Below are 23,115 nucleotides of genomic sequence, written 5' to 3' on the forward strand. Positions count from 1 at the left end.
CTTAATTGCAAGAGGGTGTCACTCAGCATCACACAACCCAAGGATTTCCGTAGCAGTGCCTGGAGCTCTGCAGCTCACAGAACTGAACGTGTCAGAAAGCTGCTTTAATAAAACCAGGTTCTCAGAGCAGATTTTCTTGTCCTGGCAACTTCAGAATCCCCCCTCACCGCCAAAAAAAGTGTGTTTGCAGAGGAGAAGGACAGATACCGAAACTGCTTTTATTTTCTCAGCGAACACTTTTTTTTTTTTTAAATGAAAAAATGTGTAAAATCTCATTGAAAAAACACTGAGCAGCGTTGTGCAGTATTCAAAATACACGCTCAGGATCTGACGTGAAAAAAGAACCAGTGCCCTGTGCTGCCAGCTGCCAAACTCACAGAAAGCACCGTTGTTACCTGTTTAAAGAAAATCCACGCTGTCAGCTGCCATGGAGCCTTGAGGTGGGCACAGCTTAGACCTTTGGCTTCTTATTCCAAAGTCATTTACCCAGTCGTGGTCCAAGCCGCAGGGTGGGCTGCCGGGGAGCTGACACCTGAGGAGCTGGGTTTCCTGGGCTTTCCATCAGCCATCTCTCCCTTAGTTCACCCAGAGGCTGCGGAGAAGCCAGAGGCCAGGAATTGGCCGTGGAATATGCAGGATTCCGTGTTGCCCGAGCTCTGTCCGAGCTCTCTTGGAGACAATTCAAATGATAATTTCACGGAGGTGGTTTAATACCGGTGAAAAATGCTGGGAATTTTCCAGTCACCTGTTTTCTCGGTGCCCCCTGCATCTGTCCGTGCTGAACGCTAGATGGGGCGTCAGACACAGGGTTTGGTCCAGGATTTACAGGGAAGAACAACTATTTGCAGAGAAGTGAGTCACGTTTGAGAAAAACAGACGAGAGAGGAGGGTGGACTCACATCTGCAGAGCTGACCACTTGTGTTGTGAAACGTGATTTCTTGGGATACACAACAATCCCGCCACGTGGCTGAGCAGGGTTCACGGAGAGCAATTTCAGCAGGGGACTGAGGACAGCCAGAGGAAGATGGAGAGTTTGGATAAAGAAACGAGGCTGTTTAGCTGAGATCTGCAGATTCTCGTCTGTCCATCTGAATTAAAGGTGCAAGCAGGCTGCCTTGCTCACCTCACAGGCTTCAGCAGGTATTTCACCGTTCCCCTGTAGAAACAGAGCACGGTCCCACAAACACAGACATAGACTGTCACCCTTGAATCCCTCTGGGACAAAGGGTGGTGCCAAACTGTGTGTCTTGCAAAGGGGGAATCAGTGTCATGGTTTATGGTCCCCCCCTTTCAAAACCTGGATGGCACATCTGATTAATGTGTGAAGGGAGCAAGGAGACATCCCTAGCAAATTTTTCATTGTGCTCTTGTGTCTTTTCACAGAGTCTCACCAGCCTGGAAGGGACTGCATCTCCCAAAACACAGATGGGAAATGCATGATAAATATGATAGAAACAGCACAGAGAATGAGAATTACCTCATCTGTGCAAAAAGAAGGGGTAGCATGGGACACATCTATAGATCTCCTTTCCATGTGGGAGGGAGGTGGCATATATTTCCTATACAACAATAGGACGTATGCTGCATAACAGGTACCAGATGGGTGTTTAAATAATCTTCAGCTGCAACATGTCATGCTGTTATCTCATTATCCATTACAAGTTAAATGGGTTCAAGCTGGGCCTGGACATGGATGAGATGTCTAATAGTGGTGGTGAGGCTGACATTGATGGCAATTTCCTTGAACAGCAGTCTGGAAGCTCCAAGTGGAGCACAGACCCTGCAACACACAGTCCACAGTGCAGTGTCTTGCTGCCTGTCGTGTTGTGCTGCTGAACACACCTCGTTGTTTCATGTCAAGACCCTTCTGTGCCCTGGGCACAGAACTGGCACCCTGTTGTGTATTCACATTGCCCTCCTGACCAGCACAGAGGGTGGGGGTGGTCAGCCAGCAGCAGGTCATCTTGAATCAACTACCACAGACTGAAGGTACTGAAAATTTGTAGCAGAGAAGAACTTTGAAAGGTGTTCAGTGTGCAATAGGCTTGGGGTGTCTGTGATTTAGGGGGTTATTCAGCAGTGGTGTGGTGGGAAGGTGAGGAAAGGGAGAGGAAAGGACATGGTAGGGGGGTTACAGGGAGAGGGAAGGGAAGGATTTGGGTAGCAGGAGGATATGGTGTTTGCAGGGAGTAATGCAGAGTGCTAAAGCTGTTGGGGGGGGGAGGCAGGGGAGATGGGGTGTCTGTGTGGCAAAGGGAGAGATGAGGGATGCAGAGATGGAGCATTTAATGATGAGGAGAGAGGAAAGTCCCGGGGGAGAGTTTTGCCTGGCCTTATCCCGCTTTCTTTGTGTTGAAATTTTTTTGTCACCCACCTGCAGTTTGCCTGGTTTAAAGTCAGCATTCCCAGGACTTTGGGCAGCAGAGAGCCTAGAGAATTTGGGATGTGGCTGGTTAGCATGGCTTTCCAATCACAAAGCAGCAGACATTCCCAGTTGGCTGGTGAGCCAAGGAATGTCTCCAGCCAGGGGACAGGGTGCTAGAAATGCCCTGCATTGAGTCCACAGAGTGCAAGAGTAAATAATCCAGGTAAGAATTGTAGCGTCAATGAATCAATGTTTTTCCCAGAAAAAGTCTGTATTTTTGTTGGAGAATGTATAAGGTCATCAATATTTCCAAATTCTTTATGTGAAAGAGTTTTGGAAACATGACTGCTCTTTGACACGAGGTTCTGGGCTGTCAAGAGGTTCTTGCTGAAGGTTTCCAACTGGAGAAGAAGAGCTGGGAGACTCATTTTTCCCTACATTTAGTTTAATTTCTGCATAATCTCTCCCTGCTTTCTGACTCTGGCTAGACGCTCTCTAATGGTTGGAGTTTTTCTGAGGAGACTTTGGTTTATTTTTACCCTTTTTTTTCCTCCTCTGTATATGTGGTTTCTTTTTGTTTTCTTTCCCTGCTCTAATTTCAGCATCATCTTCCAAGTACTCCTTACCCTAAACACAGAGATGAGGCAGGGACAGGAAAGGGCTGCCACGCTGACGTACATTGGAATCTTTTAAGAGTGGGATTGTGGTGGGCTTTGTCCAAATACAGAGCCTGGCTAAGGTCTGGGAGCTACACTAGTGCTGTGGAAAGGCTCTGACTCATGGAATGTGTTCACTGACCTTTCTATAATGTGACAGTAGCAATAACACAAAACACCAAAATCTACATTAATGTTGAGCAGACGTTCTCTAATTCTAGGAACGCCCAGGGAGTCAAGAGCCTGTCATCCTTCTCTTGCAGGTAGGAAAACTGAGGTTTGTGGATGATGAAAGTTCTTCTTGGCATGGTGGTTCACAGCAAAGGGTGTAGCAATTCTTTTCTGTCTTGAACCATGATTTGCCTTGGGCAGGCTTAAAAATCCTTTTCTGGGGTACAGAATGACAGAGTCCCTTGGGTCAGTGTGTGCTGCTGTGCTCTGTAAAGGGTAGTCCAACAGGGAAAGGTATGGGTGATCTTGGGATCTGAGTAAAATAAAACATTATATACTTGTCCAGATAAATCTGCCCATGTGAAATAATTCCTTTGATCATGTCTGAGCCCTTGTAGAATTCTGATATACCAGTCAGGGTTGGTTTTTGTTCTAGTTACTGTCTCTGAAACATGGAGTTGAGAGGTTCTTCTCTACAATAAGAGAAAAGAGTTTCCCACCCAGATGCCCAACCTCAAATCTCTTTTGCCTGAGCCTGAACTGCAGTCAGAGAGCAGAGACTCTGTGCTGTACAAGCAGGGTGAATAACCAGCCCTGAGGACCTCACAGGGTTTGGATGCAGTGCTTGTCCAGACCAGAGCTTTACCTGGTCTGCACCAGCACAGCACCTCCCTAGACCAGCTGGGGACTGAGCAGGGTTTGTCAATGCTGCTGCTGCCCTTTGGCCGTGGTGCAGAGGGAAAACAATGTGATTTGGAATCTTATATCAAGTGGTTTTCAGCAGGTGGAGCTACACAGGTCGTGTTACCTGGTAGGGGTGGGAGTGAGAGGTACAGAACGTGTTTAAAGCCATGCTCAATCAGCATCGATGAGGGTGAGGGAAGTCTCACATTTCTTGCCTCCTGTGGGAACATGCTGGAAATGTAATGTTTTATAGATAAGCACAAGGTGATAAGCTGGCAGGACACTTCTCTGCTTCCAGTGAGACCTGGTGCTGGAACCTGTTTGATCTTTCACTCATATCAACTCCATCAAGCAATGATGGATGGAGATGGTCTTTCTCAGAACAAGCACAAGGAGTTATTAAAGTGCCTGACAGCCAAACTGGCTCTGCTCCTCCACAGGCCACTGTGTGCTCCAGAGGGAGTAGGGATGGAGGGAGGCAGCCTTTTGACTTTGGGAAAATATAAGAGGTTTCTGTTCATATGAACAGAAGCTGCCAGAACTGCCATAGTGGCAGGCTCTGAGGAGAAGAGATTTAATCTGTAGCTGGGTGATCTTAGCAGGTGTCCATTTCTCAAATAGACTTTTATGTCTTGGACACCTTCCAGGCTGGAAGGCAGATATTTTGGTGTCAGGAATAAAGATATTAAGGTATAGCTTGGAGAGAATTGCTGTTAAAAGTTTAAGTACCAGTTAACTAGCAGTTAACTAGCAGTTGTTGACTACCAGTACTGAGAGGACCCCGGGGCTCAGATGGGCGTCTTTTGTGCTGGTTTGGGTGTCTGCTGTTGCAGGGCAAGAGCACACAGCAGCTCATGGTCTGGTTCACCATCACTGGAAGTGTTCAAAAGTGGAGTGGATGTGGCATTTGGGGATGTGGTTTAGTGGTGAACAGGGCGGTGTGCTGGGTTAATGTTGGATTTGAAGATCTTTGAGATTTTTTCCAACCTGAATGGTTCTGTGATTCTCTGCTAACGGAGCCACCCAAAGCCAGGTGCAAATAAGCAGCAGCCACCTCTGGACCATGCAAATCCACCTGGGCTGGCAGCTGAAAGAGGCACCCTCGGGGCAGGAACTCAGGAAAGCAAAGCAGGGTGCGGAAGGTGCTTTACCATTTACCAGCCTCGCCTTTTCACCCCTCGCTGCAGACCTGGCTCTGCTCCCGCCTAATTGCCTCCGGGTTCTGATTTCAAGGCCTGTGTTGTGCAAGATCGAGATGAATAATGTATGAAGTGGTAGTGATAGACCCGGTGGATGGGCTATCGATGCAGGCAGTTAGGCTTTGTTTTGACTTGTAACTAAACATTCCTGGTGGAGACATCCTCTATGGTTTAGTGATTAGATCTGAGAACTGCTTTTGGACTCCAGGGGTCAAGTCAAGGTGCTGTCACCCATCTCCAGCAGCACTGGCTTAGTCACATCATCTGTTCCTAATCCTCCACTTGTCTCTCTGTGACATGAACAAGAGGGGAAAGAGATCCCACAAAAAGATTATTGTTATCATCATCTCAATTCAGATTGTGTCTCATTATGAATTTATTGTCCCAGGATGTAATTTGATTTGAACGGTCTGGATGGTGAACTTGACATGTGTAAATATTGAGCATTCCCATCATGTATGGCAACAAATCTGCAAGAAAGAGAATTAATCCTTGTGCTGTAGGTGCTCATTGGTAAAATGGGATGCTGTTAGAGTTGAACTTCACCTGCCTCAGTCCCACCTTTGGTTTTTAACTTTGCTTTTAAAATTGAGCCCAGAATCTGAAACCAGACACTGTTTGTTTGTCTTTGACTGGGCTCCAGGATCTACTTTCTGGTTTTGTTCTCCAGGCTGGTTTGGAGTGGAGTAGCTCTCCTGTGAGCCTCTCTGCTTGTGTAGCAATAGCTCTCACTGAGAGAACAAGAAATAATAGGGAAACTTGAGCCCATATTGTGTCTGTTGTAAATAATAATTTAGGGATAAAAACTGTGTGAAGGAGATGAAACTTGAGCTGGATGAAATAAGAAAACACGATGCTCACATGGTGTGGGAGGATTCCTACAGGAAGAGGATTTTAGGGCATGAGTAATGCTGTGCCCTCGCTCCACTCATGGGCTCTGATGTGGCCAGTGGCTTGTATTTCATCCAAAGCACATAAGGTGGTGATGTTATTAAGCAGACAGCCCCATCTGATCCTTTCAGACCCTTAGGTGAAAGAGGATTTAAAAGTGCTCAGTAGGTTTGGGGCTGGACCAGAATCAGAGGCTGTGTTTGGCTTGGGGTTTGCAAAACTAAACACCCTGCTCTTACACCCATCTCCTCTGGAAGAGCCATAAATACAGGTCACTAAAATTAGTCTTGCAGAGCAGCTCTTCTGACCGGCGCCTTTGCTATTCCTGCTCTTCTGTCTCCAGTTCATGCCTGAATAAAGATCTCTGCCTGTTTTTTATCAGCTCTAGCGTTTGGCACTGAGGAATAAGTAGGTTCCTCAGGAGAAAGTGCCTATTTGCTGCTGTAATAGCTTCCCCATTTGTCCAGACAGGCCTGGTCTGGCTGCCCTTGGAAGGCTGGGGAGGTTATGGAGCCAGGCTCAGTATTACCAGCTGGTTGCAAGGCCAGGAAAGAGCAGCAAAGGCAAAAGGACTGCACAGGCTCCCAGTTTGCTGGAGAGTCTCAGAGGGGATCTGTAACCAGAGAACAACAGGCACCAGCAGCCAGCACACCCTGGCACCAGCAGTGAGGTGTCCTGAACAAGGAGGGATGTGATGATTTCTCTGGAGGCCACAGTGAGGAGGCTCCCTGGAAACTGCACCTTGTCTGTCCATCTCTGTGGCTTAGATATCAGAATGTCATTGCAGGACAGCCAAGGCATCTCTCTTCTTTAGTGACTTGCCACCAAGAGCTTGATGGTTTTTTTCCTAGGTTCTTTCTGGTTGGTTTACGTTACTGAAAGAGAGAAAAATAAAATCCAGGAAAAAAAAATTAAACGTTTACATGTGCTGAAATTTTGGGGAGGATATTGTAGCTTAGGAGCATGAACTGAAGTGACTGCAAATGGACACTTACTGAGGTCCCCGTGTAGGAGTGTGTCCCTCTAGTTAAGCAGGACCAACGGAGAGGTATTTAATTCTTCCACTTCTGCAGTGTCCAGCTGCAGAACTCTGTGAGGACCTGTTCATTTATGCCTCAAATCTTACACTGAACAACCTGGAAAGTATAATTTTCATGAGGATTCATCAGTGTTAAATAAGGATGGAGGGTCAGGAAGGGATCTAAAAATGTTAGGTTCTTTTTTCAGGAGATATGTTATCTAACAGGAAGAAAAATGCACTCTGCTAAAATAAAAGGTTGCCTGCAGGGCTTCAGCTTCCATCTATTGTTAAAATATGTGTTTGGGAGTTGGGGACCCTGGGGCCAACTGTGAGCTGGAATGAGTTGAAAACAGGAGAACGGATGTGCTCTGCAAAGAACAATGTGAAGTCCATGCTAACAGCACAGTGAGAGAGGAGACTGGCTGGAGGATACAAAAACGCCCTGAAGGAACAGGGATGAACAGGCCAGATCTGTTGCTGGAGAGCTGTGAGTGTCCCGGGGCTGTCTTCTACAGAGCATAGCTGGAATTCCTTCAGTTTGGGAGTAGCCCCCCCCTCAGGAGTACTAAATAACTAGGTGAGGAGAGTCATCCTAGACCCCTCGGTGAGGACTCCTGGCATTTAAAAGAAAAATGACCTTTTAGGAGGCTGAAGGATGTTTGGAGTGCAAGGGGTGAAGGAGTTGGCAGTCATGTGCTGGTCATCTGCTTGCTTGGAGGGAAATATGAAAATATGACTGGGATAATCAAAAGCATGGAGAAATCTCCTTTGAAGAGAGATGAAAGCAATTGGGGTTGTGGTAAAGCTGAGTAAGAGGTGCTTTCACAGGCATGTTTTGAAGGAGGGGAATGTCAGGCAAAGCTGAGCAAGAACTCCTGTTCTTCCTAATTCCTCAGTGTGTCTGTCTGTGACATGAACAAGAGGGGAAGGAGATCCCATAAAAATATTATCGTCCTCATCATCTTACTTTAAATTGTGTTTCATTATGGAGTTTATTGTTTAAATTATGCTTCATTACGGAACTTAATTGTCTCAAGAAGTAATTTAATTTAAACCGTTTGGATGGTGACTTGACGCATGTAATTGTCAAACATTACCGTCATGTATGACAAAAAATTTACAAGAAACAGCATTAAACCTTGTGATTCAGAGCTTAAGTTAATCCCTGACTCCTGAAGACTGGATGAACCAGGGTGAAGGGGGATAGAGAGCCTCAGTCCATTGCTGTCTACCAAGGGGGCACGTCCTACCTTCAAACCACGGTGTGTCCCATGGCTGATAGAACCCTGCAAGGTTCCTGCTCACACTGAAGAGCAGCAGCTCCTTCTACCACTAAAAATGCACACCAGCCTCCCCTGCTGTGCTACAGTGCAGCACAGCTCCCTGCACCTTCCAACTGGACAGCTCTATTCCCACTAATGTGGCCACAGCATCCCATAGCCTCCTGTCCCTGCAGCTGCCTTCCCACCCAGATCCAGCCTCTCTCCTGCTAATGGGGGAACACTTCTTGTTCAGTTTTGGCTGAGTTGGTGGCACTGTTAACAGAAACGTGCTGTGTTAGAGAGATGCATTCTGCTGCTTTGTAAATATTTGCAAAGAGCTCATATCTATCCCCTCATGGAGGGCCGTGGGGAGCAGTCAGGGTTGCATAAACACAGGGTGGAGCAGATCCTGGGCACGCATCGTGGACGCGGGGATGCAGGCTGTAAATCAGGAGAGGAATCGAAGCCTGGGACCTGGGCAGGCTTCTGGAGTCCTGCTGAAGGGTCACTCAGGCAGAGAAGGGATGGTAAGCCCAAGCATCACTACCTGCAGAGTAGCATGGAGAGGTTTCTCTACTTCCTTGTATCGTTCAGGCCAAGTTCTGCTCTTGATAAAGTCAGGGTCGTGCAGCCCAGGTCGTGTTCTGTCAGTGCTCCCACCGCTGTGAGCAGGAGGCCAGCTGAGACAACAGCACCGTAAAAAGCATCCAGGCAAGGGGGGCTGTAAATAACACAGCTAAATTGCTGCCTGCTTTCCAGGCTGATTGTGGGGAGGCTGTTTTTAGCGCTGCATGGGGCGGGTGTTTATTAACAACATCAGAATTGAGACCTGGACCACCTTTCTGCCTGAAACTAAGCCCGAAAGATGTATTGTTCATCACCCAGGGCAGGGAAAAGGGAAAGTTTTAGGATGTGTCTGGAGCCAGCTGTGGGCTGACCAATGACTCAACTCGTAAAACCTCAAACTGCCGAGAAGCTCTGACTTCTGCCTGAGTCAGGGCTCCTGAGGAGGAGGCCCTGGTCTCTTCTAGGAAGCACAGTCACCCTCCTTTTGCCCAGGACTTTGCTCTGTGAAGTGAGAGCGTTTAGAAGATCAGCATGTGCGATAAAGAGATTTAGAAAACATGACCTATAAGGAAGGGTGGGAGGAAATGCTGCTGTTTGATTTAAGGGTGATGGAGGGGACACAGAGAACTCGGGGGTTTAAAAATAAGCTCTGCATTTTGGAAAGCTTTGTGGTGAGTGAAACTCCATGGCAAGGCCATGAAGAAAGGGTCTCCTTAGAGTTGGTCTCACCAGGATGATGAGATGACTCAGTTCGTGTCAGGGACAGGCAGTGATGTGCTGACCTTTCCATTTCCTATTGCCCTATATTTCAGTGTCTGTGTGTCAACTTGAAAATGTCTTTCTGTTGAAAATAGGATTTAAAAGACTTTAAAATGGATGAGCTCCGTAGCCTGTTCTTCCTGGGTTTCAGGGCAGGATTAACAGCCCAGGAGATGAGGTGCCCACCTGCCAAAACAAGTCCCTGTTCTTAAGCTGGGCCCCCCACTGCACTTCTGAGGATGAGCAGAGCCCTGTGGATCAGCACAGCAGGACATCCCAGCCCTTGGACAGGCACTGAAAAAGAGAAAGGCCATCTTGGTTTGTTTTCTACTTTTCACCTTGAAGCTGCTCATCTGCTGTTGAATACCAGGTCTCTGTAGGGCTGGATCTGGGACCAGAGCTACTTTCTCTTCCAGTCCTGGGTTCGTGAGCCAGTGCTCTTAATGCTGTAAAACATGGCCTGATTCCCATTTCTCCACAGCACAGCATGTGGAGGCAGGACCACGCTGCACCCGTTACCTTTGCTCTTGCTCAAGAGCATCCCACCAGGGAATCTGCATTTACATCGTAGTTTTGCAAATGCTTGAAGTCTAGGAAATGTTTCCCAATTTTGAATTTTTTTTGGGGGGCAGGATTTGTTTCTCTTCTCTCTCAGTCTGGCAGGGAAACTCCCTCTTTTTTGGCAGTAACATTAGTGGTTTTTGCCTGTTGTTTACAACTGATGGGATCTGGTTCTTGGGAAGCCAGACACATCACGAGTTGCTGCGGTGTGGCTGAGGGAGGGTGTGTGTGAGTGCAGTGTGGCTTCCCCACACCCCAAGCCCTGATCCCCCATCTCCCACCTTTGCCCTGTGGCAGCAGTGGCAGGTGCAGCTCTTAAACAAGCTGGGGCAGAGGGAGAAAGCAGAAGAGAGGAGAAGTAACTTCCCTCAGCCACTCTCCCAGCAGATTTGCATCCCTGAAGGCACAGAGCAGCCTAGCCAAGGAATTCTTTCCTCTAAGAGAAAGCCTAGGCGTGAATCCATGTGAGGCTCAGAATAGGAGAAAATAATCTACTTCCCACACAGTCCCAGCCTGATGTCTTCTCTTCTGGTGTCTCCTGGCTGTCACAGCAGCAGGGGACACAGTGACTACCCTGCAGCCAGGGTGGGTACGACAATTTGGGTCAGGGGGGTGGTTGGGAGCAGGGCAGCAGCCTGGGAGTAGACAGGAAGGGACTGTGGGTGGAGCTGGAGGGAGAAGGCAGGAGGACAACGTGCCACTGCCTCTCACTTGGCCCTGGACCAGTTCCCTGTCCTGTGGCTGGCTGAGGAACAGCAGCTTCCTCCGTTCTGCTCTGCCTGGGACTCAGAGCCACCACACCCCTGCCCCTTCCCTGGGCCTCTCCTGCTGGCTTTCTCCTGCTGCAGGCATCTGCTCTTCCAAGTGTGAAGGACAATTTGGGAGAGTCTGATCGTACATTCCTCGTGCCTGAGGCCTCTCAGGCAGCTCCCGCCAGTACCGTCACTCTAAAATACAAACCAGACAAAATCTGCCGGAGTTGGCCAAAGGCTGAAACATCCCATTTGTTTCTGGAGGTGCTAATGCTGAAGGCCAGAGATGCTGATGGTTCCACTGCTTAGTGACTTTGCAGTATCTTCTGTGTCCTGCTCGCTGCAAAGAGCAGGAGGAGCCCAGGAGCTTGGGGATGGGGAGCTGCAGGTGAAGCAACAGGATTTCACTCACCCGCAGAATAAGGTGCGTCACGGTGGTTGAGTTTTTGTGCAGAATAAGGAGTGAAGGCAGGTGGAGTGCCCTTCTCTCTAACAGATAGTTAAAATGCTCATGTCTTTACTTGAAAAGCTGTGTTTGACTCCATGAGCCAGTGCAGCCTCTCATGGGATTTCCCGGAATGGGTGCAGCCCAGGGGAAGTGATCACTGGGGTATTGTGCAGACTCCAAGGCTTTGCGCTGGGAGCAGCAGGAAGAAATGGCAGGGAAGGAGGGTACTGGTGTCCACTGCAGCATTGAAACAAGCCAGGAACGTGGCTCAGCTCTTCTTGGAGCTGTGGGCTGAGCTGTAGGCCCAGGGCAAGCAAAACCCCAACCGGGCTCTGCACCTTCTCCACCAGCATGTGGGAACATGCTGGAGAAGTGCCACCCACCTGCCCAGCTTCTCCAGCCTGGAGCAGTCCCCTGGGGCTCTTTGCCTAGCCCTGGCTGTGGGATGTAATGGGTTTGGGAAAATTTTGGGGAATCTGAGTTGTAGTTGCCCAAAGAGTCTGCTGCCCTTTGGGATCAGGTTGGAGCCCAGGCCATGCCACCCCAGCAGACGTGCCAGTGTTCCACTGTGCAGGATTTATTACACAACTCCCATGTCACTGCTACCAGGAAATTCCCCAACCTAGCAAGAGTGGAAAAACATGTAGTTATAATACTGTAGTGTAATTCAGCTGGTCAAATAAATAACAGCCCGTATGGGAGCTGAGGGTGATTTTTATTCCATAATCTTTTCAAAGCAGGATTGCTATTACAGGCTTCTATTTTTAAGTACTTTTCTCAAGCATCTCCCATGAATTTTTCATTCCTTCTGCCGGCTACAGTTCAGTTCCTCCTCCAGCAAAACCCTCCATCTTTCCTCCACAGCTCCTAGGGTCAGTCTAACCTGATGACTAATCTTTCAAAGCCTGACCTTGATTATTATTAATAATTTCTCAAAAAAAAACCAAAATCAGTGTTTTTGGCTGGTGATGTTGATTTTGGGTGGGTCTTGTCCTGGGTTGAAACTTCTTGTTCTCAAGGCTTTAAGGCACAGCTTGTAGTTTAAGGACCTGGTCTCCTTCAAGCAATGAAGAATGTGATCTGTGGAGGAGGATCAAACCATTAATATTAACAGCCTGCTTCCGCCTGGATTAATGGGATGGTTAAACATGCTTCCTGCAGCTGCATTGCCTTGGGTTCCAAAAGCCAGGAAGGTGCACGTGTGGATGTGTCCTGCCCAGCGTGAGACCCCTGAACATGGGAAACCAAGCAGGAGCTGGGATCCCAGGAGCAATACACCTGCCTTTACAGGCAGCTTCTGCCCCTCATCCCCATCCACATCCCTCCCCACTGGGCTCCCTCCACTCTATGTAATACTGAAAGGGTCTGAAATGCATAAACACACAAAATAAACAACTTTCCTTGCCCACGTGATTTTTACACACCAGGGAGATGGTGTGACTGAGTTTGCCCCGAGGGCTTATTCCTAAACAAACTGCACTTCTTGATCTCTCCATTCAATTTAAATTTGTGCCAGTTGCTGGTGCAATTTGTCCAGGGCTTCCTGCCAGGGTTTGAATAATACCAAGGAGGAGAAGTCTGGCTGGCTGGCAAGGAGGAGTCCTGGCTTGTCTGCAGGTGCATATTCCTGCTGTTCAGCGAGGCATGGCTGCCTCGGGAGGGGAGGAAGGTGCATGAAGGGAAAAGGTCTCACTACCAAGGACCCCGTGGGCTGGATCCTCGGCTGGTAAAAACTGGAGCGGCTCCATGGAGGGTGTGATGTGCTGGTGGAGGGTTTGGCTGCCTGGCTTCTCCCAGACCCTTGGGAGAGCTGGGGAAGGGACTGCTGGGGAAGTCTCATCCCTGCTGCAGGGCTGGTCTGGCCCTGCATAAACCCAGACCTTAGGCACCAAGGTCTTCTGTGCTGTGGGTTGATCCCTATCAGCTGTGGAGAGGAGAAAAGGGAGGGAGCAGCGTTTGGGATGTGGCTTTGCCGCCAACTACTTACTCTTGGCATTATGGTGTTTATAAAACCGTGTGACCTCCAGGGAGACGTGGGTGGGGTTGGATGTAGTTTGGTGGTGAACACCCCAGCTCTTACTGCAGTGGCTGAGTCCACATGGCTGCTGCATGTCCCGGTGTCCCCATTCCCACCCCCAGGGAAGCAGCCTGTTGGAGGCAGGCACACATTGCCAGGAGCTCCACGCCGGGCTGTGCCAGGGCTTGTTCTGCAGCCGCCCTGACGCCAGGGTGGTGGTGACCAGCTGCAAGTACCTCTCCCTTGAAACCAAGTGTCTGGGGTTTTCAAAGGCTCTGTGCAGTGTTGCAAAAACGTAACCATAAGGCCCCGACTATGTTTCATAGACTATAGTCCGTGAACTGTAGGTCTGGTCACGTTCAAAAGTCCGGTTCAGGAATAGCACAATTTATTGAATGCAACGTGTGTGGTTCTTTCAGATTGCTGGTGATTAACTGCCCAGTAGCTCTATAGAGCACTAACAATACCATTGCAACCACAAGCTGAATTTCCCAGGTCAACACTCAGCATAGCTGAGGACACAAGACTTACCAAAAGGCAGCTGTTCTGGGGACGGATAAACGTGTCGATCTGTCCCTGCAATTTCATGTCGAATTCTCTTCCACCAGTTAGATACAAAACTGGGCTGCTTTTTACACCTTATTAACCTTTATGGTGCAAAGTGCTGCAGGTGGGACTGTGGTCAAACTTCCTGTTCTTTGTGGGCGCATTGTGCAGAATATTTCTTGGTAGGAGGTTTTGGTTTGTCAAAACATTTCTGGGTAACAGGTAGAAGAAGGAGGCCATGCAGCCTCCTCCTTGGTCCACGTCCCCCACCCACCCCCTGATGCCATGGCAACACAAAACCACAGGATCTCCGTCTGGTTGCTGCACTTGCACCACAAGGGCCCCACTGGACACTGAGCTTTGCATTTTCTTCACTGCTTTATGCTTCCAGCATCCTATTGCTGGGGACAAACCTGTCCAGGGGCTGTAGCAACAGGCCAGGTCCTGGGCTTAGTGCAGTGTTCCTCTTGGGATACTCTGGACCCTCTTGGAAAGGACAGGATCTAGTTTTGCTCCATGGCAGTTAAGAAGTTAAAAAGCCCTGAAGAATGAAACCAGTCCTAGAGGCACTGATGCTCCGATAGGTGATTAAACTGTACTCGTTTCATTGTTTCTTGAGGCTTTTTTTTGTGGCTTGAAACAATTTTTTTTATTCCAACATGTCAATTCATTATAAAACTGCTTGCATCCTCAAAGCATTCTTTTTTCACTCAATATCTGAAAGTCTCCATTTCCCCGAATTAAGTATTTTTCTTTTTTTAATTTTTTTTTTTCCTGTGTAAAGGAAATAAACACCAAATCCAGCCCTTCCACACGAATAAATTTGGAGATCTCCTGTCAGCCCCCACACTGCCGGCTCACTGAGGTTTGCTGCTGCCAGCACTGGGGCCAGGGCTGGGGAAGAAGGAGTTAAAGGCTGGAAGACCATCCAAGCTGCCTGCCAGAGGCTCAGATCCTACTCTTTCACCCACAGTGTTTGGTGGCTGAGGAAAAGGCAGCTCCAAATTCTCGTGGCGTTTTCTAAACCAGGGACAGAATTACACCTGACTGCCTTGATTCATCCTCTCGGAGAAACCAGGACGAGCTGCCTTCGGGGCTAGGCAGGCTGTTCTTTGCTTCTGCTGCAGTTTTTCGGGCTTTGCAGTCCAGGACCTGCCCGGTTGGGGTCCAGGCTGGTCATTCCCGGGCTCCCCTCCCAGCCCGGGGTGCAGGGACAGCCCAGGCTCCCGGGGGGTGGGCGCTGGTGGCCCAAGGGACAGCTCTGTCCGCTGTCCATCCCTCGGCAGGTGGATGTGTAGGGGAGGGCTGGGAGCCTCTGCCACGGGACTGGGCGGGACTGGGACGTACTGGGAGCGGAGGGGTGGGCTGTGGGATAGGGGACGGACTGAGCGCAGGAGCACAGGGCTGGATGTGGCTGAGGTAGGTGCCTGCCTTCTTCCTAACTCCTCCTTCGAGAGCAGATCAGCTCCTGTCTGTGGGTGAGCATTGCCTGGCTGGGCGAGGGATGCTCCGTGCAGCTCTGTCCCTCTGGGCATGCACGGGAGGTGGGACAGGGGGTCGTGGTGGGCTGTTTTAGGGAGGCAGGGGCTCAAGCTGTGGCCAGGCTGAGCCTGGCTGTGGCCCACAGGGTCGAAGGGGCTGTATCCCGGCTCGGGGCATCTCGTCCCCATGGAGCTGGTGATGTCGGGGTGTGCGGGGCAGGGGGAGCCTGTTCCGTGGGCTGGCTGGGCTTTGCTCAGCGGCAGCTGCGCCCCATCAGCCTGGCGGGGGGGGTACAGGGGCTGTGGGCTTTGGCCGGAGAAATGAGGAGATTTGTGTCGTGTTTAAACGCAGCTGTTCCTGCCCCCTCTCCCAAGATCGCAACAGGATCCGAGTGCTGAGGCGACCGAGCGGCACCTTCCCCCAAAATGATGGAAAACGAAGTGTTTCTGTCATTTACGTTCTACAGCACAATTTTGATCTTAAAAATGTATGTCGTTGCCATCATTACGGGACAAGTGAGACTCAGAAAGAAGGTAAGATCAAGTTTCCTTTTCCTTCCTCTCCCTTTCTGGCTTTTTCCTTGGGCTTCTGTGGTTTTTCTTTCTTCTTTTATTCCTGTAAAGGTCGACAAAGTTTTCCTGAAGCAAACCGAGTTTCTTGGACTTAAGTTGAAAGAAAAACAAGTTTCATAGCTGCAGCAGATAAATATCTCACTTCTCTTTAGCCCTTTTTGTTTGTTTCTACCGTCTATAGCTTGATGTTTATAATTTTTGAAACCTAATCTAAACAATAAACAAATCTAAAATGGCAAGCAGGTGAGATGCTTCTAGAAAGAGACTGTTTACAGTTAATTTGCCATGCCTGGAAGAATAGGAGGGGGGAAAAAAAGGTTTGAGAAGAAGTCATTGAAATGGTCTTTTTTTCTTGGAATGTAACAGAAAGCTTTTGAGCTTTTGGAGGCTAACTGGCTATGGGAATGCTCCAGGAGATCAGAAAGTCATGGGGAATAAAAACAATAGCTGGAGGAAATCGTTCTTGGACACGGGGAGAAAATACAGGGAGGACCTGGAGTTCCAGCTGCTGTCTGGATTTGGGGTTAACTGGACTTTTATCACCCACGACCCAAATTGAATTCCTGGCAAAACTCATCTGTTTATAAAATCTGTTTAAAAGTATTTGAGGGGTTTCCAATTCCATCAGCGGAGCGGGAGGGAGAGATTTCTGCTCTCAGAAAAAATACGAAGCGATAACCCTGTGCTGTGACATGATTGTAACTGATGTGGCTCCTCCCCTTGTGATTTTAAATGATGCTCCAGCCCTGGGACCATCCAGGCTTGTAACATGATTAAAGAAAGCACCAGGGCCCTTTCCAGGCTGCAAAATGAAGCTGTCACATGTAACCAGGTCCCCGAGGAACAGCTTCTGAGCATAGGTGAGGAGCTCATATAAATCATCTTTATTTGTAACTTTATTAGTGTAGGATCCCATTTCCCCGTGGGAAAATCACACGGTACCACTGCCAAAAAGCCAGCCAGGGAGTCTTTCCTAATCTGTCAGTCCTGTTATCTTTCAGATGCCACAGTGTGTCTGCAAGCTCTGTGCCAGCAGTGATCTCACTTGCTGCTTGGCACAGTCTCCTTTAAATGGGTTTCATGGGAAGAAGTGGGCTGGGATGAGGTTTGGTACCTGATCAGCAGGCAGCACTGGGTTTTTTGGAGGATAAGGGAAACCCCTGGGGAGGTGCAGGGTTTAACCCCCAGGACAGGGGTTAAACGTGGAAGCGCAATTGCCCTCGTGCTTGTGAAGGGTGGTGAAAAACCGGAGCAGGAGGAAATCCCCACGGGTCTTGGGGGCCAGACTTCTACCTCTGAGGCTCCTGAAAGCATTGTGAGGATCTGGGGACTGTCTTGCAGGCGTTTGCAAACCCGGAGGACGCGCTGCGCAACGGGGGGCTGCAGTTCTGCCGCGAGGACCCCGACGTGGAGAGGTGCCGCAGGTGAGAACCCGGCGGTGCTGGCATTCCCTCTGCTCCACAGGGGGATGGATCCCTGGCAGCTGCTGGCAAAGGAGCAGTGGGAAGCTAAAGGGCTCATTAATTAAGTAATTGCCTAAGTGGTTTGAATGCCTCTAGCTGGGCTGTGGGACCCTACCACTAGAGCAGTTTAATCTTTAATGGCAGCGGGCGCTGGAGCAAGGACACGTGGAAGGATCCGGGTTTGGGTCCAACAGCTGACTCTGGACACAAACTCTTTCCTAGGTGCTTAAAGTCCCACAAGCTCCTGAGGTCTCATCCCATACCCACACCCAAAGTCTCTTTCTGTCCTGCTCCGACAGGACCCTGAATCCCCCAGATCCCTGCACAGCTTGGACAGGGAACTGTGTGACTGGTTCCAGTGTTGTATCCGGCTGCTCTTTTGAGGGATTTGGGAAGAGGCTGAACAGGGTTGCTATAACTTCTGCCTCCCTAATGGGCAAGCTCTGAATCTTTCCCCTCTTCTGTGGGGCTCACAGTTCCTCAGAGGTAAAACATGGGGTTATTCAGCCCTGGGCTTGATTTGCTGTCCCCTTAATCAAAGGAGGTGCCCTGAATGCTGGGTGATGTGCAGGAAAGGGGCTGGAGCTGTGCCCTCCTGTCACTGAGCCCTCAGCTGCCAGCTCTCTGCTGTGGGTGGGGCCCTCATCACTCACCTCCCACAGCTTCCAGCATTTGCTTTAGAAAACATCCAGTGCCACCTAATCCTGGGCTGCCAGAGGGAGTAGGATAGCAAATGAGCTGAAAACATCCAGTGCTACCTAATCACTGGGCTGCCAGAGGGAGGAGGAGGGCAAATGAGCTGTTTCCTTCCTAGCAAAGAGAAAATAATAGCAGAAATAATAATCGTAATCCTCTTTTGATTATTCACAATAAACAAACTTCCATAAAAATAAATAACTGGAGCTGCAGCAAAGACCTGGGGAAGTCTGGGATCTGACTCGGGCAGCTAAAGCACTCAGAGTCAGTCCTTGCTGTTCTATTCACAGCCCTGGGAAAGACAGATTAAACTCAAGGTATTTCCCTGGAAAAAAAGGAGACCATCCCAGATGGTATCAGGAAGGGAGCAGAGCCATGGCAGCTCCCCTTCTCCCTCCCAGGTTTGACAGGGAATACATCTCTGTGTCCAGGCTCTGATCACTTTGTCCACACCAAGTCCTCCTGGCATCACTGCTACAACACAGGACTCACTTTAGTGTCTTTCCCAGGCCAATTCCTCCATGCTGTCCTAAAATTGCACCCACAGAGCAGCTGAATTAGGGTTTCCAGCAGCTTCCTTGCCATGTTCATGCACCTCACTCCTTGCTTGAGGGTGTGGCCCTTAAGATAGGGACTGGTTCCTATGCAGGTGGAAAGAGTAGGTAGGAGAACTTCTCATCTTGTGCAGAACAGCAGCACAGGTACCCTGGCCTTTGTCTTGGTGAAGAAATAACTTGAAATTTTCTCTTGGCTTTGTGAACATGCACAAGAATGGGGAAGCAGTGGCAGCTCTTATCAAGGTTTCATCTCTGTCTCTCAAACCTTCAGAGATAACAGAAAAAACCTGATGAGTGATCTCATGCCTGAGTCACTCTCCAGCCCACATCCATCCCCACCAACCAGAGCATGACCTGACAGTCCCCCCATGGAAGCATGAGGATGGGGCTCTGTGCTGTGGAAAGAAGGAGAGGCAGAGGTGATGGACAGCCTGTTGCTCTGGGGACTGACTTCCCACCTTCAAAGGATGGTGCCTGGGGGAGGAGGGACTCAGCCTACACTGGTGGCATGATTGGATCCACTGTGGTGGCAGCTGATGCTGTGACACCCAGGAGCATGTTCAGCTGGAGCAAAGGGTTTGGCCCCATCAGTGCCACGTGTCACCACGTGGCCCCTCCACCCTCCAGGTGTTGCTGGCACAGCGTGGGGGTGCCTGGGGCGCTCCTCCCTGATCACCTCTGGATGCATTTACAGAGAGTGGCGAAGCCACAAACACTCCCATCCTGTGAGTTTCTCCTCTGGGGAAGCTGTGGTCTGGAAACTGCCTTTTACTGTGTAACGTGGCCACATCTGGGACCGTACCGTGCTGGCACCGCACCAGCCTCGAGCTTTTTGCAGCTTTGCAGAGTCTTTGTTTTGCTTTGTTTGTTTGAAAGCTCCAACCCCAGAGCTGTCATCTGTCAGGGCAAAGGCATCCCAGTCACGGAGAGCAAGCTTTGGGAGCTCAGCATCCCAAGGGTGTGAAATCCTGCCTCTGTGTGCAAGGGGGAAGTAAGTCTTTTGGGGGCTGTGTCTGCCCCATCCGTCAGAGGAGGCTGCCAGCAGCACCCAGGGATGGCTAGGAGGGATGGGAGACAGCAGGGAGTTCTGGTGGGATGGAACAACCTTATCTCCCTTCTCAGGGCCCACCGCAATGACATGGAGAACATCTTTCCCTTCCTCTTCCTCGGAGCCATCTACTCCATGCTGAACCCCAGTCCTGCAGTGGCCAGGATCCACTTCCTCATCTTCTGCGTGGGGCGCGTCGTTCACACCATCGCCTACCTGCTGCGGCTGAAGGCGCCCGCGCGCTCCGTGGCCTACAGCGTGGCACAGCTGCCCTGCTTCTCCATGGCCCTGCAGATCCTCCTCGCCACCACCCCGTACTGGTAACACCCGGAGAGACCGACCATCCGAACCCCCTCATCCTGCACTCCGATGGTTCCCTGGCGGGACGGGGTGCTGTGTGTGTGAGTGTGAGTGTGAACGTGTGTGTGTGTGTATGTGTGTGGGCACGTGGTAGGTTGCCAGGGAGGTTGCCTGCAGCCTTGATAAACTCCCTGTGCTGTTGAAATTCGGCAGGGAAGTCACCAGAGAGAAGGGACGTGTCTCCCTGTGGAGCAGGAAGGGAATGCGGAGTCAGGTTTCTCTCACTCCTGCTGAGGGTAGGAGCAGGAAAGCACATGAACTACCCCTCAAGGAGGGGGTTCGTTGAAGGAAAGGAGGTTTTCTGACTCAACTGCATTCAGAACTGGGAAGGTGAAGATGTGCCTTTTCCCCTTGGTCACAAATGTCCCGTGAATCAGGAAGGGAAAATCGTGAGGGTCTCACAGAGTCTCTTGGTCAGCAGAGGTAGAAGAGGGGGTTATAAAACAGCCACCCTCCTCTTGCCCAGCCATGTGGGTCTGTGGGGACGGGGTTCCCTTAGGTTCCCCCTCCCACAAGGAGAACAGGAGGCAGGTGCTTGCCAGGCAGAGTAACGTGGAAGTCAAAACCTCCGGGGTGATGTTGTGAAGACATCAGAGTGTTCAGTGCTCCCAGAGCCACCTCATCTCGTGCCAAGGGACACAGCTCCCTGCCAGGAGCCTCACTGCAGGCAGGATCCTGCCTGTACCTCAGCCAGCCTTCAGCAGCTCCCTGCCAGCAGCACCCGTGGCTTTTCCATCTCAGTCTCATCTCATCCCAGTAAGATGCAGAGCTTCGTGCCTGGAGCAGCCAGCAGGAACCACGTACCCTGCGGAGAACAGGACACAAATCTCTGGGACTTCTGGAAAGACTAAAATGCTCACACAAAACAGGGAGTTTGCAGACAGAGCTTTCTCCTGAGGGTGATATCTATGTCCACATGCCACTAATGCCTGACTATGCTCTCAAGGGCAGCAGACTGACTTTATCCCCCTCTGTTTGTAGCCTTTCTCTGGCTGCAGAATGGCCGCTGCTATTTGGGGAATGTGCCGTGACCGCTTTGGGGGTATTTTCTTTCAGTTGTTTCCTGCTGTCCAGTGCTGCCACACCGTGTGCAGCCTGGACCAGCTGGGGTTTGCAGAAAGCTCTGGAAGCGAGCAAAGTGGCTTTGAAGAGTGTATCACTGCTCTGCAGTGACACCTGACAGTGTTGTGTTGGAGAGGAGAGACCGAGACCAGGGTGACAAACCCTCCTGAGCTCCTCTGTCCCCAGGTGCCAGGGACTGCAACAATGGAGCATCCCTGTGAAGGACAAGGCAGGAGGAAACCTCTGGTCTTCAGTGCCTCTCCCCCCTCTGAGGGCAACACAAAGCCTTACTAAGACCACAGGGGAAACCAGAATGAGCAGAAAATAAAGTCCCCTTCCACCTGCCCTACTCATTAAGGCTGCTCCCTTAACTCTGCTGTCCTCAGAGATGCTCTTGCTGAGGCCTCACAGAGCACTGGGGACACACCTGCTCAGACTGATGCTCAGCCCTTGCACAGCTCAGGTAGCAGCTTCTGTCCTGGTAATTCCTGACCCCAGCACAGAGGCCAAGCTGTGTGGTGAGGTTTGGAGTGGAATGCTCTGCTCTCCCACCACATTAGGAAGGTGGGCAGGTTCAGCAGTTTGCTCTTGTCCACCTCTCCCTCACAGCCTCAGCAGATGTCTGGGTAACACAGACCCTGCTTAACAAGCCCTTTCTGCCTCACATGGTGCACAAGGTCTCGAACCCCTGTACATTTCCCTGCTGCTGCACATGCATCCTGGTGGCAGGAAGCAAATATTCCCAATAAAAACAAATCATTGTGCTCAGATACATCCTTCCTTTGGGAGCAGCAGATGCAGCTGGGCAGCAGCTGGGTCCAACCCCAGCAGGATGGATCTCCAGCTGTAAAGTCCTTTGCTAAACCCCACTGCAGAGCCAGGAGTACCCTGGGACTCCTAAAGAGACATCCCTTTCCCCTGGACTCACCTGCCCTGCAGAGGAACCCCTTTTCCAGGTGTGCATTATTTGTGCTGATCCTTTAAATTCAGCAGAGCTGGGACTTACAAAGTAGCCCTGCTCAGTTTTCCTTCCCTGAGTACCAGGTTGTTGCAAAGCTTGGTTGTTCACCTAAAAATCCTGGAGAGCTTGAGAAGTTCAGGTAAGATGTGGTTGCTCTCATTTCTGTGCTTATGACTTGCAAAGGAACTGCCTGTATTTTCCAAGCTCAGCAGTCCCCCTTTTTTTGGCAGTAGGTTGCTGGGAAGCAAATGCCTGATTTCCCTGGTTTTCCCCTATTTTCTTAAGTTGTTGGTGTTTGGGAGGTGCTATCCTGTGTCTGTTGTAGCTGGGTAAAATGGCCCCACTTTATTATTTTTTTTCCCCTCATGCTTTTAAATGTCAAATAAGAAAGACAGCAGCTTTATAAAATGGACTCTCTCCAGTACATGTTGCTGTGGTTGGAGATGTGGCTGGGACTGAGATTTTGGCATGGGAAGGAAGAAATGAGGCTGCAGAACCCTCACCCAGCTCCTTCAGCCTCTTCTAGTCTGCCTGTTCAGTGCCTGAGGCTGATGCCCTGCTCAGGGAAGTTGAGGTTACATGCACAGCTCGGCTTTCTTCTTTTTTATTAAAAAAAAAAATAAACCCTGCTGTACTGGCTGCAGGGAAAAGCTTGGGAATGTGAACTCTCCTAGCTCCAAAAAAACAAACAGAAAAAGCCCACAAGGCAAACTTCAGAGAGGCCCAAGCATTGTGCTTATTTTGAAGCACAGTGGAGGTTTGTGGGAGGCAGGATGGAGCCGGGCTCACTGCCTGGGCAACACCAGCCCCATCCCCATCAGGGCTCTCCCAGGACAGGGTGATCAGAGCTGCTGTTCCTCCCCTGGACACTGCCAGTGGTGTTCCCTGCAAGTGATGAACTGAAGCATCCCCTGCCTTTTTCCAAATAATATCTAAAGCTCAGAGCTACTGGATTCCTGCTCCAGCATCAGTGTGGGTGAAGGATGTGCCCAGGGTCTACCACAGCTCCAGGAG

The 23,115-nt window shown here is 50.1% G+C and overlaps 1 protein-coding gene across 8 annotated transcripts; it reads left to right on the forward strand.

Annotated features, from left to right (window-relative positions):
- The first annotated feature begins 281 nt into the window (after positions 1-281).
- On the forward strand, positions 282-21,908 carry PTGES (prostaglandin E synthase). 8 transcript variants are annotated; one of them, XM_032708146.1, is made up of 6 exons: positions 282-440; positions 590-1,141; positions 3,244-3,285; positions 15,734-15,915; positions 17,296-17,378; positions 19,793-21,908. In XM_032708146.1, exons 4-6 carry the CDS (start codon positions 15,808-15,810, stop codon positions 20,040-20,042), a joined length of 441 nt encoding a protein of 146 aa, XP_032564037.1. In that variant the 5' UTR covers positions 282-440; positions 590-1,141; positions 3,244-3,285; positions 15,734-15,807; the 3' UTR covers positions 20,043-21,908. The 8 variants fall into 8 exon arrangements, with proteins under 8 accessions (XP_032564037.1, XP_032564035.1, XP_032564038.1 ...); XM_032708144.1 differs by having other exon boundaries at positions 282-1,141; XM_032708147.1 differs by lacking the exon at positions 590-1,141.
- Positions 21,909-23,115: the final 1,207 nt, after the last annotated feature.

This window comes from Chiroxiphia lanceolata, chromosome 21, assembly GCF_009829145.1.
Source record: "Chiroxiphia lanceolata isolate bChiLan1 chromosome 21, bChiLan1.pri, whole genome shotgun sequence".
NCBI classification, from domain to species: domain Eukaryota; kingdom Metazoa; phylum Chordata; class Aves; order Passeriformes; family Pipridae; genus Chiroxiphia; species Chiroxiphia lanceolata.